At 50.4% G+C, this 17,534-nt stretch overlaps 1 protein-coding gene across 11 annotated transcripts in view; it reads right to left on the reverse strand.

The window, feature by feature from the left end:
- The window catches only part of Cux2 (cut like homeobox 2), a 230,097-nt gene extending 213,373 nt beyond the window's left edge, over nt 1–16,724 (reverse strand). For 4 of the 11 annotated variants that reach the window (XM_078039141.1, XM_078039140.1, XM_078039139.1 and 1 more), the window contains exon 1: nt 16,386–16,722. In XM_078039141.1, the coding sequence (XP_077895267.1) occupies nt 16,386–16,448 (63 nt within the window). In that variant the 5' untranslated portion in view covers nt 16,449–16,722. Of the gene's footprint in view, nt 1–15,721; nt 16,130–16,385 lie in introns of those variants that run through there. The other 7 variants (XM_078039142.1, XM_078039145.1, XM_078039150.1 and 4 more) reach the window with 5 other exon arrangements.
- Nucleotides 16,725–17,534: the final 810 nt, after the last annotated feature.

Raw genomic sequence — 17,534 nt, forward strand, 5'->3', positions numbered from 1 at the left:
CACTGGGTACCTGCAGGTGAGCATCATGGTGCCTTCACCAGAGCACAAGTGCAACCCTTGGACAGCCTCCAAAGAGGCCACATGGAAAGGGTCCCAGGAAGGACGAGCATCTCTTAGTCATTCCATCCTTGCTGCACCTGAAATCTTCTCTCCTGCAGCTCTGGTAAGAGGTCTCGGGGAGCAAATATGAAAGCAGATGACGAGAAAACATATGTGGAGCCCCTGTTGTATGCCAGGCATGCCACTGAGATGATCTCATGTCTCCCACATTAAGACCCCATTTCAAAGATAAGAAAACTGAGGCATGAGGGGACAGTTTCCTGGCTGTCATATGCAGCTAGAGAGAGCAGAGTTCATCTGTCTGGCAAGAGCTCACCCTGCCCCCCCATATCAAGCTACCAATCAGGAGCTTTCCCCCTAAGAGATCAAGGCTGGAGAGGCGGCAGGTGCGGTGGCCAATTCTGCAGTAGCAGCACCTGCCGGCTGGCCCCACATTACCCTGTGTCACCTCTACTGCAGTGAGATCAATACTCAGGGGGCTGGGCTTAGCTTTGGGGAAATCATTAAATGCTACACAAACTAGTCAAAAAATAATTGCATAGCAAGGAGACATCAAAAGGATCTTTGCCTGGGAGCAGGAGCAAGTGTGCATGCGCACACTTAAGACACGCCACACTGCACATGTGGCAAAGACACACACACATGTGCATGCACACAGATATTCACTTGTGGATACAGACACAACCATACAAGCAAAACACACTCAGAAAAACAGACATACCTACAGAAACACTAATACAGACATGAACATGCAAACACACAAACACATTCCAAGATATGTGCACATGAAGATGCAGACACACAAAGTCACACTTACTCACATCTACCCTTTTATTCATTTGACTGAATTTTTGAGGCCTACATGTGCTTACCCCTCTGCTGCTCAGTTCTGGGAACAAGCTGCTCCATGCCCTCACAGAGATTAGAGTCCACAGAGAGGAGGAGGCAGCATCAGCGACACAGAGATGTGTCTGACAGCCACTGTGATATGTGCCGCAGAGGTGGGGTCCACAGAGCACAGGGGTTGTACAAGCAAGCTCCCAAGATGGGAAGAGGAGTCGATGGGGATGGGAAGTGTCACAAGGTCAGGGAATGTGGAGGGCAGAGAGAATACGACAAGAACATGATCAAGAACAGAGGGCACAAAGGAGTTGATTATGTAAGTCTGAACCAAATTCTGATGAATATAGTGAACCCTAGCGCAACTACTAAGAAAACCTCAAAACTAGTAAAAACAATTCATTAGTAAAATTTCAATGCTACATGAGAAAATATTCACCAATGCAAAAGAAAACAGAAAAGAAGGGGAAAAAAAGACAGATATACAGAAAACAAAAAGTAAAATGCAGACATAAATCTTACTATGTCAATAGTACATTAAATGTGAATGGATTAAACAATTTACTCAAAGTGCAGAGGTTTTTTAGACTGGATAGAAAAACATGGTCCAACTGCATGTTGTCTATAGGAGACACTTTAGATTCAAAGACACAAATAGATTGAAAAATAAAAGACTCCAAAAAGATACATCACGTCAAGACAACGACAGGAAAGAGGAAGTAGCTATGCCAATATCAGGCAAAATGAACATTAAATTTTTTTAATGTTACTAGGATGAGGGGCATTTCATAATGAAAAAAGGGTCAATCCATGAAGAAAACATAACAGTTATAAGCCTATATACACCTAATAAAAGGACATGGCATGAAAACTGACCAAAATGAGGAGCAAAATAGTCAATTCAATAATGCACACTTCAATATCCTGCTTTCAACAGAGAATTGAACGAGCCACAAGATTAGTAATACTGTAAGCCAGAAACAGAGGGCAATGAGCAGTCTGCTGAGCCTGGAAGGTTACAATGGGGACTTTGCCTCAAAAGCAATCTGAAGCCATGAGAAATGGTACTTGGCAGGATTTTAAGTAATCTCACTAGCCGCTGTGTGTCAGCAGTCAGGAAGGCCAGAGGCAGTCTAGGAAGACACAATGGTAAACTGAAATCCATTGCTGGGGGCATGGGCCTAGTGCCAATGGTGGGAAAGAAGGTAAGGGGTAGGACACAGGAGGTCTGTAGGAGGGTTAAAAAAAAAAAAAAACAGGATTTAGTGACAAATTGTATGTGAGGGGCATGGGGGAGAGGGACAGTCTGGGCAGCTCCCAGGTTTCTGTCCTGTAGACCTGGATGGACCTAAGATGGAGACCAGGTGAGGTCAGTTATAACTGGGTCATCTTGCGCTGGAGACATCTTTAACACAGGCATTCAAAAAATGTCAACAAAGTGATTTTTTTCTTAAAAAGAAGAAATGTCAAGAAAGCCGTCAAGCTGACAGGTCTGGAATCCAGAGGTAGAGAATGGAGAGTCGGAGTAGTAGCGGTCATGTGAATAGAAAGAAGGCCACATAAGGGACCAAGGGAACAGAATGAGAAAACATGGACCTTGGACATATTTAGAGGCCAGCCTAAAGGGAATGTGCCTTAGAAAACACCAAGAAGTGGTAGCAGGACGTAAAATGAAGAGAACACAGTCAGAGGCCTGTGGGTGCTCTGTGGGGAGAGCGGTAAGTGGAGGTGCAGAAGGAGACAGTGTGAGCAGACATTCTAGCAATGTGGCTGAGCATGGAGGAAAGAGGGTCTCTCCATCCACTTTCTTGGGAAAGGAAGTGCAAGACTCTTCCCTTTGTACACACTCTGTGGAATGGGAGGTGATCCAATAGAACATGTGGGACCCTTCTAACAGGTTCTGAGTACCACGTGGAGGTCAGATGCTGCCATCTGTGCTGCACAGGGACACTAGGGACATAGGGACACCCTCGTCCAATAGTAGCCTAGAGACCAGCCATGCTCACCTCCCTGTCCACAGAGGCCCTGCCCCAAAAATCTCTCCCAAGTACCTTGATGAATCCTGCTACAGGACAGAGCCTGGTTCTTCATGGATCTTTCCAGGGACCTAGGGAACAGTGGTTCCCATGGGATCTTCTTGGAGGCAGACCCCTCTGAGACCACCCACCCACTGAGAGCATCAATTTCTCTCCAGCCCAGAGCCCTCTCCAGCAGACCTCTACCTATTTCACAGGCCTATAGGGGAGGTGGGTGGGTGGGTGGATGGGTGGGTAGACAGATGAGTGGATGGGTGGATGGGTGGGTGGATGGGTAGAGGGATGACAGTATGGATAGATGCACAATGGATAGGGTTAGTCAGTAGGAATGGGAAAGTAAACAGCTGGATGAATTACTGAGTGGTTGGAGACAGATGGATGAGTGAGCAGATTTATGAATGAACAGATGAGAGAATGTTGGTGGATGACGGGTAGTGGGTGGACAGATGGTAAGGAGGTACTCACCAGCCTCTGCTAGACTTCCAGTCTATGGTGATCAAGGATTGGACAAAACTGAAGGTAAGGAAGGTTCTCTATTCTGTACTCTAGCCCACATGCCCCTGTAATTCCTCAGGCAGACATCCCATAGCATCTCCACATACGTGGCCTCCAGCACAAGGCACCCCATGTAGCCTGGGTCAAACACTCATACCATCTTGGTCATCTCATCTTTTCATGGCCCTTCCTAACAAGTGGTACCTGGGAACACACTAGAAACCAGGCCCCCTGTGACCAGGGAGCAAAGGTCTCTTCTCAGATCATGGCCCAATCCCCGCTCAACCCCTTGTATGGGCTCTGCACACCTTTCCCCCACTGCACATTCACCATGAAAGACCTCCAAGCCACTGCAGAGGAGAGCCAGCCATACCCCTCCAAGGACCTGTAGTTCCACCCTGCTCAAGGCTCAGGTGCATCTCCATGACATTTCTCAAGCACCCAGCCCAAATGCTGCTAGTCCTCTATACACTTAGAGGAGTGCCACTGCCACTTCTAAGAACCCTCTCTGAGCAGAGATCACAATATTCAGTTTGTCACAGAAGCTCCTTTCCCTAGTCTCCAATGCTCCCTCCCTCCCTCCCTTCAATGTTCCCTCCCAGGCTGAACCTAATGAGACCCAAACATAAACTGGATCTCACTTCCTCTCTGCTTCCAACCTCAATAACATCCTATTTCCCTTAGACGGCACCTGAATCCACCCGCTACTGTGGTCTTCAAGGGCCTGACCCACAGGGACCCACCTTCCACTCGGGATTTGTCCCCTCCCCTCCCCTCTGAACCCCACACTCTGGCCTCCCTCCAGCGCCTTGCTGTACAAGCTGAGTCCCATGTCAAGGCTACAGGCTGCTTTGTGGCCATGAATTCTTTTGCCTGAACTTTGCTAACGGACTCCTCATCATTCAAGTCTCGAAGTCAGAATGTCACCAACCCAGGGTAGCTAAACACCATGAATAACAGGTGCCCCTCCATCTAGATTTCAGCACCCTGATCATTTCTTTCTTCCATTCTTTCCATTTCTACAATTACACATTTATTTGTTTCATTTGCCCCTCTACACCAGCACCTGGCACTGTATTGGGCACAAAGTACAATGTTTGATAAGACATTTGCTATTTGCTGGATGTATGTCAAATTCAAGCAAAGACTCCAGTCATTCTGTCTGGGTTTGAGTCCTGTGTGACCTTTGGCAAGTGAATGGGCCTCCCTGGACCTCAGTTTTTTCATCTATCAAATGCAGCAACACTGGTGCTCACCCCAAAGGGCTGTAAAGATTAACTGAGAACATGGAGTACTGACAGGGCAAGGGGTACAGAAAAGTGAGGAGGCATCCCAGCCCAGGGGCCACTTCCAGATACAACCCTGCCCTAAATCCTTGTTGTCTGAAACCATGCCATGAATGAAAAGTTCTGCTGTGAACAGAAAGCGCTCATGACACCAGATACAAAGTCCAGAGTGAAGCTGATGTTGACCATAGGAGGTGGCAGGGGCTGGAGTCAGTGGTTTAAAAAAATCTAAAAAACTTTTTTAATAAAGCCTACAAGTCTATCTCCTTCCTTCTTTATCAACGACACGATTTATTGACCGGAGAGGCCATATTGACTAAATAAATCTTGATAATGACCACGGCAGCAATCAATACCTGCTTATTATCAGCCCAGGCCGAGAATTCCATCTTTCGGAATGTGGGCTGACGACAGGGGCACCATGAAGCTTGGGTCCAGGGGGTGCCCAGGATGAATGGGCAGGTGCCCAGGACAGCTGGGACTGCAGAGTGGGTGGTGCTCATTTTCCAGGTCAAAAATGGAATCATTATGGAGTTGTCTATAAATCTCCTCCCGCCTCAGGTCGCTCAGGTTTTGGGGCAGGATACATTTCCATGAGCTGATAGTGGCAGATTGTTTTAGGGGCTTTTCAAAAAAAAAGAAATTAAAGAATACAAGCATAGTGACTGCAGATGGGGACCTCTTATCAGAGGCACCTCTGGCACTAGTGGGGCAAGAGCAGGGATAGTGTAGCCAATAGTCCTGGGTCCTGCATTTAAGCCCAGGGGCCACTGCCTGTTGGCAATGTGACCCTGGAGCCCAGGCCTCAGCCTACCCAGCTGTAAAATGGGGTAGCAGAAGCTCTCCTTTCACATGGCTGCTGGGAAAACTAAGGAGATAATGTCAGGAGAGGGCTTTTTAGTCTGTCTGGCCCAGCATAAAGATGCAAGAACTACTGGTTAAAGAAACTGAGGCTCCCAGGCTTTTCTAAAAGCCCACCAAAGGCTTGCAGTGGAGAGGCCTGACCTCCAGACAGGAGCTTGTTTCTTATTTATTGAGTTAGTACTGCAGATTGAACCTGGGACACTTTACCACTGAGCTACAACCTGAGCCCTTCTTATTTTGAGATAGGATCTTTCTAAGTTGCTGAGGCTGGCCTCAAACTTGCAATCCTTCTGCCTCAGCCTCCCCATCACTAGGATGACAGGCGGGTGCCACTGTGCTCAGCTGGAGCTTCTCCATCAGGGACCAGTTCACTTGGTTGCTGGCCGCTGGCTCTCAGTAGACCAGCCTGGGTAACTCTGGCACTTGGTGACACAGGCCCAGATTTAAGAGTCCTGTGCCCCTGGGGTACCATAGGGGAATCTGCACCCAGCTGAAGTCCAGGGGAATTTCCTTCATCTGACCCTAGCAGCCAGCCACAACAAGCCTCCAGGTTCCACCCAGATCTGGCAACCTCTGACTAACCAGAGAGGCCCCAGAGGTGAATGACAAAGAGTAAGGATATCATAATAATGGTAATAATTAATGATAACAACACTAAGGGTGATAATTGCTGTCTGTGTTTGCTGGAGAATGAGGATGCTCCAACCATGTGCTAAGGACCTTTCCTCACAGTGTCCCTATGAGGTAGGGGCTGTTTACTTCTCATTTTGCAGACGAGGAGGCTTAGAAAAGTCAAGGAGATTGCCCAAGCTCTCCTGGTAAGGAAGCAGCAAGAACAGGGTCCTGTGAGATCTGACTGCTCCGGGTCCACATTCATTTCAGGTGCTTCTCCTAAGGAGACTGAAATTCAACCAGAAAGGCCTTCACATTTTGATGATAATAATGATGACTGTTCATAAAGATAAGAAGCAATGATTAATCACAGTCACTATTTAGGAAAGGCTTACAGCTCACCCAGCCCTAGGCTATCTAGTTGTTTCTCTTTATTTCTTACAACCTTGAAGAAAAGTATTTCTGTCTCCAAAAATTATAAAATAGAAGCTTTAGAGGCCAGGGCCTTGGTTTGCCTGCTCTGGGCAGAACTTGGCACAGCAGGAGCAGAATAACATTTAGTAAGAGTGAGTGGGTAACCTGCCATGGCAGCCCAGCTCCATTTTAGGCAGAAACACTGAATGCCCTCAACCTAAGAGGAAGACAGACTTAAGTCCTGGACTCCCACCAGATTACAAGTGAGAGCTCCAGGGATGCTCAGCAGGGAAGCCCCTCACCCCTGGGTCATTGTCCCAAGACCCCACCCCTTCCAGATGCCCAAGGGGCTCATCGGCAGGCCTGGGAATAAGGCATTGTCCAAAACATTACCTGGTCCAAAAACATTTGAGCTGTCTGAGACCGAGGCCACCAAACCATCACTAATGGCCCGCAGCCTGCCGGCAATTAATTAATGGATGTATTAATTAGGATGAAAGCCACCTCCCAGGCTGGAATTGGGGTCACCAGTTTCGAAAGCGAGACTGACAGAGCTAAAGATAAAACCTTGCTCACCGCAGGCCTGAGGCCCATGTCCTACTCCCAAGCAGAGGTGAGCAAATTTCAAGAGCCAGGGAGTGGTGAAGCAGTAGGGGCTGGGAGGAGGGGACACATGTGGCTGCACCCCAAGTGCAGGGGCAGCTGGTACCACACACTCTTCCTGTGGCATTCAACCACTCCATCATGCAAATGTTTATTGAGGGAGGGAGGCAGAGAGCAAGCAAATACATTAATAGACATCATGGCATCAATTGAAACAAGGGAAGGAGTCGAATCATTTTGGAAAAAAAAAAAAAGAGGTGTGGGACCTCCATGAAGAGGAGAAACTTAAGCAGAGGCAACAGGCTGAGGGAGAGAACTGTGGAGACATCAGGCAAAGGGTCCCAGATGGAGAGGCCAATAAGTGCCAAGGTCCTGCGGTTAGAACAGGCTTGGTGTGTTTAACGAGAAGTAAAGCTGCCCAAGTGGCTTGAACAAGCAGGGGGATAGTGACAGGAGAAAAGAGGGAAAAATACAGGGGAAAACTGGTTGGAAGGGGGTTCTGAACACTTAGGACCTATGGGCCAAGTAGGGACAGGTCACCAGGAAAAGTGTTCCCCTCTTCAGAGTGGTCACTCCCAGCATCCCAACAGGACATGCCAGGGACCTCAACTGAGCATTTCCCAGGTTCTGGGAACAAAGGCAACAGAATCTCACTCCACTGTCAGTGGAGGGTGTGGTCCACCAAGAAGCAGACAAAAAGGGGGGATTATGTGGCAAAGAAATGTACCAGTCAAGACCAGCACCTTCCAGGGGGCATGGGGTGAAGGAGAAAGAGAAGACAGCAAGAGGCTGGTGGCTCCTGGACTGCCACAGAGCTGGCAGGTGAGTCACAACTGTTCCAGGAGCTTCAGAATCCCTAGGTACTCAGTCCCTGGCTGGGACAGCCATGGGCTTAGTTTCCAGGCAGGGAGTGGGGGCCAGTCACACTCCCTTTAGTCAGAGATCTGCAGGGCACCCTCTCATGGCCACCATCAGGAGATACCATTACCACACCCGTGTTCCAGATGAGAAAATCAAGCCTAAGGAAGGGAAAATGACTTGCCCAAGCACACACAGATAGGAAGGGGAAGGACCAGGATTTGAACCTGGCAGCCCTATGCACAGTCAGGAGATGGGATGAGGGCATTTTCCAATGGATCAGGAAGTGGACAAAAACCTTGTTAAAAAAGTAAAAACTATACCCAGGCTTTTTCTGGTGTCTGACAATTTACAAAGCACCCATTAAGAGAGGGCTCACCAGGAGTCAGGTGCACAGTGTCTTATTTTACCCCCGGTCCTTACTCCCAGGTGATAGATGACAAGAAGGAGGAGGGGCCCAACAGCCTGCTGGGCATCTGAGGCCTGCCTCTTTGCTTCTTTCAGGTGCTGCACAGGGAATTCTGCCCATCTGAGGGGCCTCACACATGCCACTCCCTGACCACATCTTTGAGATTTCTGCTGAGGGGTCACTTCTTCCAAGAAACCTCTCTCTGGTCCCAGACTTGGGGACCCTCTGCCATCTTTGTCTCAGAATGCATTTCCAATGTCTGATCACAAACCCTCTATCCAATGACATGTGTCTACCCTTCCCACTGTCCCTGGGCTCACTGTGAGCTGCCATCTTGAGTTCCCTGAAGTATCTCCCCTGTATAGTTACTAGTTATATTACTTACTACATTTGTTATTAGTCATATAATTATTAATCAAAGTAAGTTCTACCTTAAGTGGTGAATATTTCTGGAAACAAAGGTAACAGTAATTATTATTCACTTTAACATCCTATAACACTTCTATACGCTGCTCCAGGTCTCAGCACTTCATATGTACTAACTCACTCCTCACAAGGATGCTTCAGGAGACGGCTACTACCATCATCCCCATTTTACATACAAGAAAAGTGAGGCTCAGAGAGGTTAAGTGAGTCATCCCAGGTCATGCAGCTGGTAAATGGCAGAGTTGTGACCTGAATATAGGCCACCTGGCTCCAGAGTCCACATTAAACGTCTTTGTAGGTGGAGAGGTACAGGGCTGACCCCTGCAGCCCACACCACACCTCCTCACAAACCTGGGCCCACAGAAGCTCTTAATGGAAGATACCAGGGAAGGTATCTCCAGCAGTGTGGCCTTTGACTGACAGCTCCACTAAGGGAAATCTGGCCCCCACTGGGCAGCCCTGGTGACCCCTGTGGTCTCCCCACCCACAGCACCCCACCCAAACAGTCGGCTGGACGCGTTGATCGATCATAATGGTTCCGGGGGTGGGGGGAGCCATTCGGCCCGTCCAGTTTGAGCGACGGCGGCTTGCAGTCTTAAGCACTGTTGGGCTCCGGGCGTCTCCGGCAGACAACCAGCTCAGGCCAAAGAGGCCAAAGGATTGATTTTTTTTTTTTCTGTCTTTCTTTCTTTTTAATGACAAATGTGTATTTGAGAACTGCTGTTTCCTTTGGCTGAACTCAAGGACAGCAAAGCGTGGGGGGCTGGGAAGGGCCCCGGCAGGTAGCACCTGGCCTACTTTTGGAGGGTGACTAAGTTACTGGGAAGAAGCAGAGACAGTGGACTCTGTACCCCACTAACCACCCCTCTTCATGGGACTGTCATGGGTCTTTTGGTTTTTCTGGAAACACAGGCTCTTCTGACACTAGGCACTAGGAAAAGGCAACCAGTGACCTTGACAACCGGTGACCTTGACCCTTCTTGGGATCCTTTCCACTGCTCTGAGCCTCTGCTGTGCCCTATGCTTGGAATGCCCTTCCTAGGTCTCCACATCCCTTTTCAGTGAGACCTGTGCAGTGTACCAGAATTCCTAATCTGTAAGTGACACTGGACATCTGGGTTTCTTAAGTAAAATCTCCCATGTTTTAAATGCTGACAACTTTCACAAGAATGTTTCTAAATATTGCACTAATCCAAACACATATGCATAGCCCCAGACTCAGCTCCCTGTCTGCAACTTCTGTGGTCAGAGCTCCAAAAATATGAGACATTACAAGTAACATAGTAATAGGTTAGCATAGTAAATCCCCAAGAGAGGAGAGAAAACCTGCCTAGAAATCTCTTCAACAGCCTGAAAGGCCAGCAAGTTCCAGCAACCACTGTTTATCTGCCTTTCTCACCCCTCTCTCACACTCTAAAAATATCAGCAAGAAGAAATAAGGCACCTACAAAGCATTAACTGTGTGCCTCACGCTATGCTAGACATGTCCATATTCAAAGCATTTTAATTTTCTTGAACAACTAGAAGGTAGAGACTATTAGTAATAGTCTCTACCAACAAAGAAAGAAAGGCAAAAGATTAAGGGACTCATCCAAGGTCACACAAATGGTAGGCAATGGAACCAGGAACTGAAGTCAGCCGTAGCCCCTTCCCATCCTGGCTGTGTGTGCTTCCCTCTTGAGGGAAAGGGTAAAGAACTAGTTTGGGAACTGAGTTTGACCAGACTGATTACAGCAAATTACAGCCCTCGGGCCAGCTCTGGGGCCCTCTGCCCAGTTTTTGTAAATAAAGTTTTATTGGCACACAGCCATGCGCATTCACTCTTATTGGCCACGGCGGCTTTCATACTATAAGGGCTGAGAAGAGCAGCTGCAGCAGAGTCCCAGGCAGAGGGAAGTGCAAGTGCAAATGTCCTGAGGTAGGAATGTCCTGAGGGACAAAAAGGACTTCCTGGCTGGAACAGTGAGTAAAGGCAGCATGACTGCAGTGGAGAGATAACGGGGCAGATCTCAAGGGATAATCAGAAGAAAGGAACTTTAAGTATGATAAGAATATATTGTCCATATTCTACAAAACACTAAAACGATTTTTGACAAGGGCTAATGGGGGCTTAGAAAGCAAGTATCTCCACCCTAGATATAACTGCTTATCTAAAAAAGAAGTGACTTAAAAGGCCAATATCCCCCTTTCCTAAAAACCATGTGGGACTGGGGGAAGTCCCATGGTGGGGCTGGGGGAAGTCTCAAGGAGACAGCACGCTTTACTGGTGCACCAAGCATGGTGCCCTTCATTGTTACCACAATCTGGTGGGCAGACAAGACATACCCGAGACTTGGATATTGGACGATTCACTCCAGAGTGCCAGAAGCCATTCAGGCTCCTGGTTCTTCTCTCCCCCTGCCAATCCCCTCCACCTTCCCTTCATCATCCATATAAGCCACTGTCACAAATAAAGAGCATCAGCTCCCTTCCTGAGAGCAAAGGTGAACAGACCCCAATCCCAAGGCCAGGATTAAAGGCAGATCAAGGCCATTCCCTTCCCACACTCCACCTATGCCAGTACTGGCCTCTGGATGAGAGGACCAGGAAGCAGCTAGAAAAAAAAACAAGCCCTTAGACAGCAGCCTAGAGAACCACAGATTCTGGGCAGCCCCATCTACCATCAACCAGGTCCAAATTTAGCACCAGCTAAGGTGCTCGTGTTTGAAATCCCATCTGCCAGAAGAAAGGTTACCATGACAGAATGTCAAGTTCGAAGACAGAATTCTCTTTTTAAAAGGAGAGTTTTTTAAAGGGGGGAGGGAGAAAGAGGGGGAAAAAAACATCAGAAATGCAGCTCCCTCTAGTCAAAACAGCCCCGTGTTCACTGAAATAAGCTACTGAGATACTCATGTGCTTCTCCAGGTTCGTCTGTAGTTTCTCAATTTTCTCCAGTGAATTCAGGTATTAATAAAAGAAATTTCAACAACCCCAAAAGGAAAGCTGGTGTGGGATGAGACGCTGCTCAGATTTTCCCCTTGGCCTCCCACAGAGAGCCCATCTTTGGGAAGCAATTTCTGCCAAGCTGAAAAACCAGAATTTTGGGATGCCCAGAAAAGACTGTTGGGTACTTAAATAAAGATTTAAACCTGTTTCTAGCTCCTGCAGAAAAAGCCCACAGGGTGTGGCATGAAGAACCAGAGAGGCAGATGGAATGGGTCACTCCCTGGGTGGACTTAAAATAAGTGTCCAGGAATCTGAACAACTTGTCTGTTCTTATTCCCAGAGATGCTGCGGAAGGCCCCCCTCCCATCAGTCCTTCCTCTCCTTGTCTCCCCCGACCCTGGCAGCCACCAGCCTCATGGGCCTGGGCCAGGCCGGGTCCTGCCGTCTCAGGCTCCTGCTGTCTCAGACTCCTGCCCCAGCAGCAATTCTATTACTTCAAAGTTTTCAAAGTTATGATTCCGCCAACAGGGCTGATAGCTTATTTACTGCTGTCATCTATAGAAAGAGGAATTTTGACACATTGTTAAATGATAGCACATTTAGATAAGTCAAGCTGTCAGAGGCTCTAATGGATGTCTAAACTCTCTGTGGCTGATATGTAAAATTTATGCACTTCAGAATATCATAAGGTTATAATATTTTAATCACATCCACGCTCTTTTCTAAACTTTGAGCAGGGAAAAACATTCCATCAAGCACCATCTCACTTCCTTGCCTCAAGAGAGTGTACCCTCCTGGAAGTTTCTGCAAACCCCTTGGACAGGTGCAGCTTCTCTTGCTCGTCCTGTGGATCTTGCTCCTAACTGCAGGCACCACAAGCAGAATTTGCCTTTTCCTCCAAAACTTGAGCTGTGTGGTCCCAGCAGCCAAGCTCTATCCACCTCCAAAAATGCAGATGCACAGCTGGACGACCGCATGTCCTCATCTGTACAGGGGACCCCAAACTCTTATTAGCTTAAGGAACCCTCTCCTAAGGAGAAGGAAAAGAGGGTCTGCAAGACTGAACCCAGAGTGTCATATTTTATTTAAAAAAAAAAAAAGTGGCAAAGGAAAGCAGAAAAAGAAAATCATAAAGGTATGAATCCAGTTATGACGATTATACACAGAAAAGCCATAAAAAAATACTGCATTAGTAATGTTCACCATAAAGCAATCTTATAACCAAATGAAATATGCCCAGCATTATCTTTGGATGGAAGTTTATTTCTTCTCGTTTCCTGAGCTGTTAGAAGCAAAGGGGGCTAAAAGAGAGGAAGACAAGGCGGAGACAGTTTCAAGGGTACCAAAGCGGGCCTAAGGGGCAGATCATCACCTTTACCACAAGCTCATAAGACCCTAAGGCTGTTGACTGAGCGCCCTCAGATGGAAACATCCCTGCTGTGCTCAGCTGCCCTAGAAGGAGGAATAACTGGACCACTTCCATATTTGAAAAATATGTGCTTCCAGAGGGCTGCATGCTGGCCTGGCCTAAGGTCACCTTTCTTGCCAAGATGGGTGGCACTGAGCATCACAGTCTGGCTTGGGGACAAGGGACCACCTTTGCTGCCTCAGCCACTTTACTTTCAGCAACCAGGCTGCAAGAAACCGTCCAAGCTGAACGACCCAAAATGAAAACCACACACCTTTTCCCAGGCAGCCAGGCCCAAGATAAGTGGGCCCAAATCTCTCAGCCAGTACAGGGCCCTGGGTGGGAACCAGTCCCTCCTACCTGCATTATGAGCCAGCAGAAGTTTGGGTTATTTCCCTATAAGAAAAAAAAGCAGGGAGGGAAAAATGAAAATACAAATGTGTAGGAGTCATTAGCATTATGTATCAGAGAGGATCCCAAGCAAAAGTGCTGAGGCTCATAATCCGTTTCCAACAAAAATGCCACCTGGGAGAGCACCCGGGAGCTGCACCAATGGGCAAGGGGACAACAGAACATTTCAGGATGGGGGTGGGGAGTAGGCAGATGTGCAGGCCTGAATGTTTGCATGCCACGGCTGCCACATTTATTTCTCTGTTCTCTAGAAGTGTGCAGCCTTTCAAACTCCCTGGGGGACACCCCTTCCACTTAATATCGATGTAAATGAGCTACCCCCCCTCACCAGAAGCCTTCATATTTTTTTGGCAGACAGAAAACCATTGTTATTTGTAATGAATAATCCCTCCACATAGACCCCTGCAGGGGGAGAGGTCTTGCCACCCTGTGTCTCCATCACCTGCACAAGCCTCCCTACAACCCCCATCTCCATCCTTTCCAGTTCAAATCAGCTTTACCATCTCAGCATCTTCTAAAACCCTAACAAAGGGTTCCCAGATGCGAGGGAGTCCAGCTGGAATCAAGATTTGGGTGACCTCAATGGCTCCACAAAAGACCCCTGAGCAAAGAATGAAGAGAATGAGGTTCAAGCACCCCAGCTCAGAAATAAGCTCCCTAAGTGCCGCACCCACCCCTCAGTAGAGAGCCCCTGTCTCTCCTCCACCACAGCCCCAGTTCTCTGGATTGAAAACGAGTTATCTAATGAAAATTGTGTTAACTGACATTCTGGCCAACCGGGAGCAAATACCAGTGCTGTAAATCTCACCGAGGAAATTTTTTCCAGCCCAGAATAACAATAGGACCCTGCAAAGGGCTTTCGCCAGCCCTTCTGGTTCCTCTCCTCTTGTCTGCCACGTTCTTGTCATTCCTTATGTTACAGAACATCAATCATAAATAAAGACGCTGTCCCCCAGCCGTGCCCGGGTCTCATTTACAAACATTAGCAGGGAATGCGATTACCATTGGCCTTCGTGCCAAGCCCAATGTGGCTGCCCAACACTCTTCTCTCTCTTCCTTCCTCTATCCATCCCTCCCCCAACCCCCAGTCTTCTAGAAAGGCCACTTTGGTATCCTTTAAACCAGCAAGCACAGCTCACAGCCCTGCCTATCACAGCCGGCCACCAAACTGCAGCCCCAACTCGAGCAGTGAGGACCTGGAATTGCAAGGCACTCGCAGTTATTAACTGCATGCCTGAGTGCCCCGATTTTCTCTCCAGCTCAAGGCTTTGGGGGAGGAGGGGAGCCAGGAGTGGGGGGTTAGGAAGGAGGGAGACTGGGAAGCGGCCAGGAGGAGGGGGATGCTGGAGCCACTTATCAGAAGAAACTTAACGAGATCTGCAGGCGGATTTTAAAAAAAAAAAGTGGGTCCCTTTTTATCTCCAGACTGATGCTCTCGCGTCTTCTGCGAATGTCACCGCCAAGGCAGGACATTCTAATCACACACACCCCCACCCCGCCCCGTTATCAGCACCATTTCCCCGCCCCTTATTCTCCTGCACTGGCCACGACTTTGAGACTCCTGGGCTTGGGGGGTTTGTCAGGGACGTTCTGGGCACTCCCGGAAAAGAACAGAAGCTGGAGCTGTGCCTCCAAGGTGGGGTACTGGTATGCCCCCAGCCCCTAGAGGATCCTGGAGGGCTGGCAGAAAACACCCCCAAATCTGGGGGAGCCACACAGCCTTACAGGAAGGAGAACAGGGTTACTGGGGTTCTGGAGGGAGTAGTCCTAGGAAAGGAAAGGTAAAAAGAGAGGAGGAGAAAGAAAGAAAGAAAAAAGAAGAGGCTGGAGAACGGAGAAAAGAGGGGAGCGGCAGGGAGGAGAAGCAGCAGGCAGAAAAGGGCGAGGGAATCTCCCATTTAAAAGTTCCCATGGGCCCAAGAGCCGGGAGTCACCTGCTCTGCACCGCTCCCGGCTTTGCACCGCCCGGGAGGCAGGAGCGCAAACTTGCGCACGCCTGGGCCCAACACCGCCCGTTTGTACCTAGACTTGGGAAGGGGACAGAAGCGGGGAAAGGCAAGAAGCAAAGACGAACCCCGAGAGCCCGGCCCGAGAAGAGGTCTGCGGCGCAGGCTGCCAGTCCGGTGGCGGCAGTGGTGGTCCCCGGTTGGCGGCGCGTCCGGGCTGCGCAGCCAGGAGGACGGCCGCGGCGGTGGAGGTGCCGGCGGGCGGCGGGGCGCGAAGCCGCCTCCTCGCCAACCAGGCTGCCTCCTCCTCTCTCCTCCTCCACCTCCTCCTCCTCCCTGCCCGCCAGCTCCCTCCCTCCCTCACCGAGCCCCAGCCGGGCGCGGACAGGCACACGGCGCGCTCCGCGGCCTCCCCCGGCGCCGCGAAGTTGGGAGGCGCGCAAAGTGCGGCGCTCTGGGGGCGGCTGGGGGTCCCGCCGGCAGCCCCCAGCCGGGGCCGCAGCACCCGCCTCGTTCGGCCGTTCGGCCGCCGGCTCGCTCCCTCGGCCGCGGGCTCACTAGCGCTTCTCCATGGTCGCGGCGGCTAATCGATGATTGAACCGAACAAAGAGCAGCGGCGAGATCAATTCCTAATACCTATCGATGGGCAGCGGGCAGCCGAGCCCTAGCGAGCCCCGGCAGCCGCCGCCCGCCGCCCCGGGGCGCCCGCCCGCCAGCCCGGGGACCTCCCCAATGCGCCCAGGGCGCGCCCGGGTTCCCCACAGCCGCGCGGCCGGCGCTGCCCGCACTAACCTGGAGTCGCCGTAGATCAAATCGCTTCCAATATTGAAACATCGATCCCACATTGGCGGCCATCTTGGGGGCTATTCGAGACGCGCACACACAAGAGTTTGGCTTTTCTCAATGGCTGCACTCAATATCCGGGCTGGACTCCCCCCAGCCTCGGGGCCGCCGGCGGCCGCCCGGGCCCCGCGTGCCGCCGCCCCGGGCCCCTCGGGCGACCCCCGGCCTCCTGCCACCCACTGCCCCTCGGCGTCGCCGCTGCCGCCACCGCCACCGCCGTCGCTGGGCCCCTGAGCCGTGCGCCCCCCCTGACCCCCGGAGGGCGCGGGCGGAGCGCGCCGGGCGGGGAGCTCGGTGCCCGCCCCAGGGAGGCAGCCGGGGATGGGGTGGAAGGGGAGGGGTGGGGGAGAGGCAGCCTCTCCGGGAGGCGCCGGCGCCGCCGCTGCCCTGCCTGCAGCCGGCTCCCGGCCCGCGGAGCGCTCGCTGCATCCCCCCCCCCAAGTCCGGGGTCCGTGTGCCGCGCGATTGCACTTGACTTTGGCTTTTTGCAAACTTATCAATACTGACGTAACGTGCTGATCAATGCGAAGGGAAGTTTGGGGAGGGGGGCTGCGGAAGGGGGAACAGGCGTGTGGGGCACCTACTCCCCCCTGCACCTGCCCGCCTGCTCTCAGCATTGCATACTTAAAAAAAAAAAAAAGTTAATAGTTTGCAAGGCATTTTTTTCCTTTTGCAATGGGAGCACAGACAACACGTGCCTTGGGCTGCTCCTCCGCCAGCTAAGCTTAGGATCCAAGGGGTCGCAGTTTGAACTCGGGGTTAAGTAGACGCTCCAGCGGGCTGGCGGGTGGGAGCCGCCCGGGGGCGCCACTGAGTCATGGGAAATGTTACCGCCCCGCAAGCAATCTTAACGCCATTATGTGGTTATTATTATTGGGGGGGAATGTTTTCCATAGCTGGGCGAAGGGGAGAGTCAGGTCCTTTACAATAGGGATTCCTATCATTGTTATTACTTAGGGGATCTGCAGTCCAATTATAAGAGCTCTTCACAACTCTGCAATGGGAGGCCCTTTTACAGTAGTGATTATTATTGGAGGAGGTTCTTTGCCAACCCTCTGGAGGGCCTTGTCCCCTGGCGTGCTGTCGATCATTATTGTT

This window comes from Ictidomys tridecemlineatus, chromosome 2, assembly GCF_052094955.1.
Source record: "Ictidomys tridecemlineatus isolate mIctTri1 chromosome 2, mIctTri1.hap1, whole genome shotgun sequence".
Lineage (NCBI taxonomy): Eukaryota > Metazoa > Chordata > Mammalia > Rodentia > Sciuridae > Ictidomys > Ictidomys tridecemlineatus.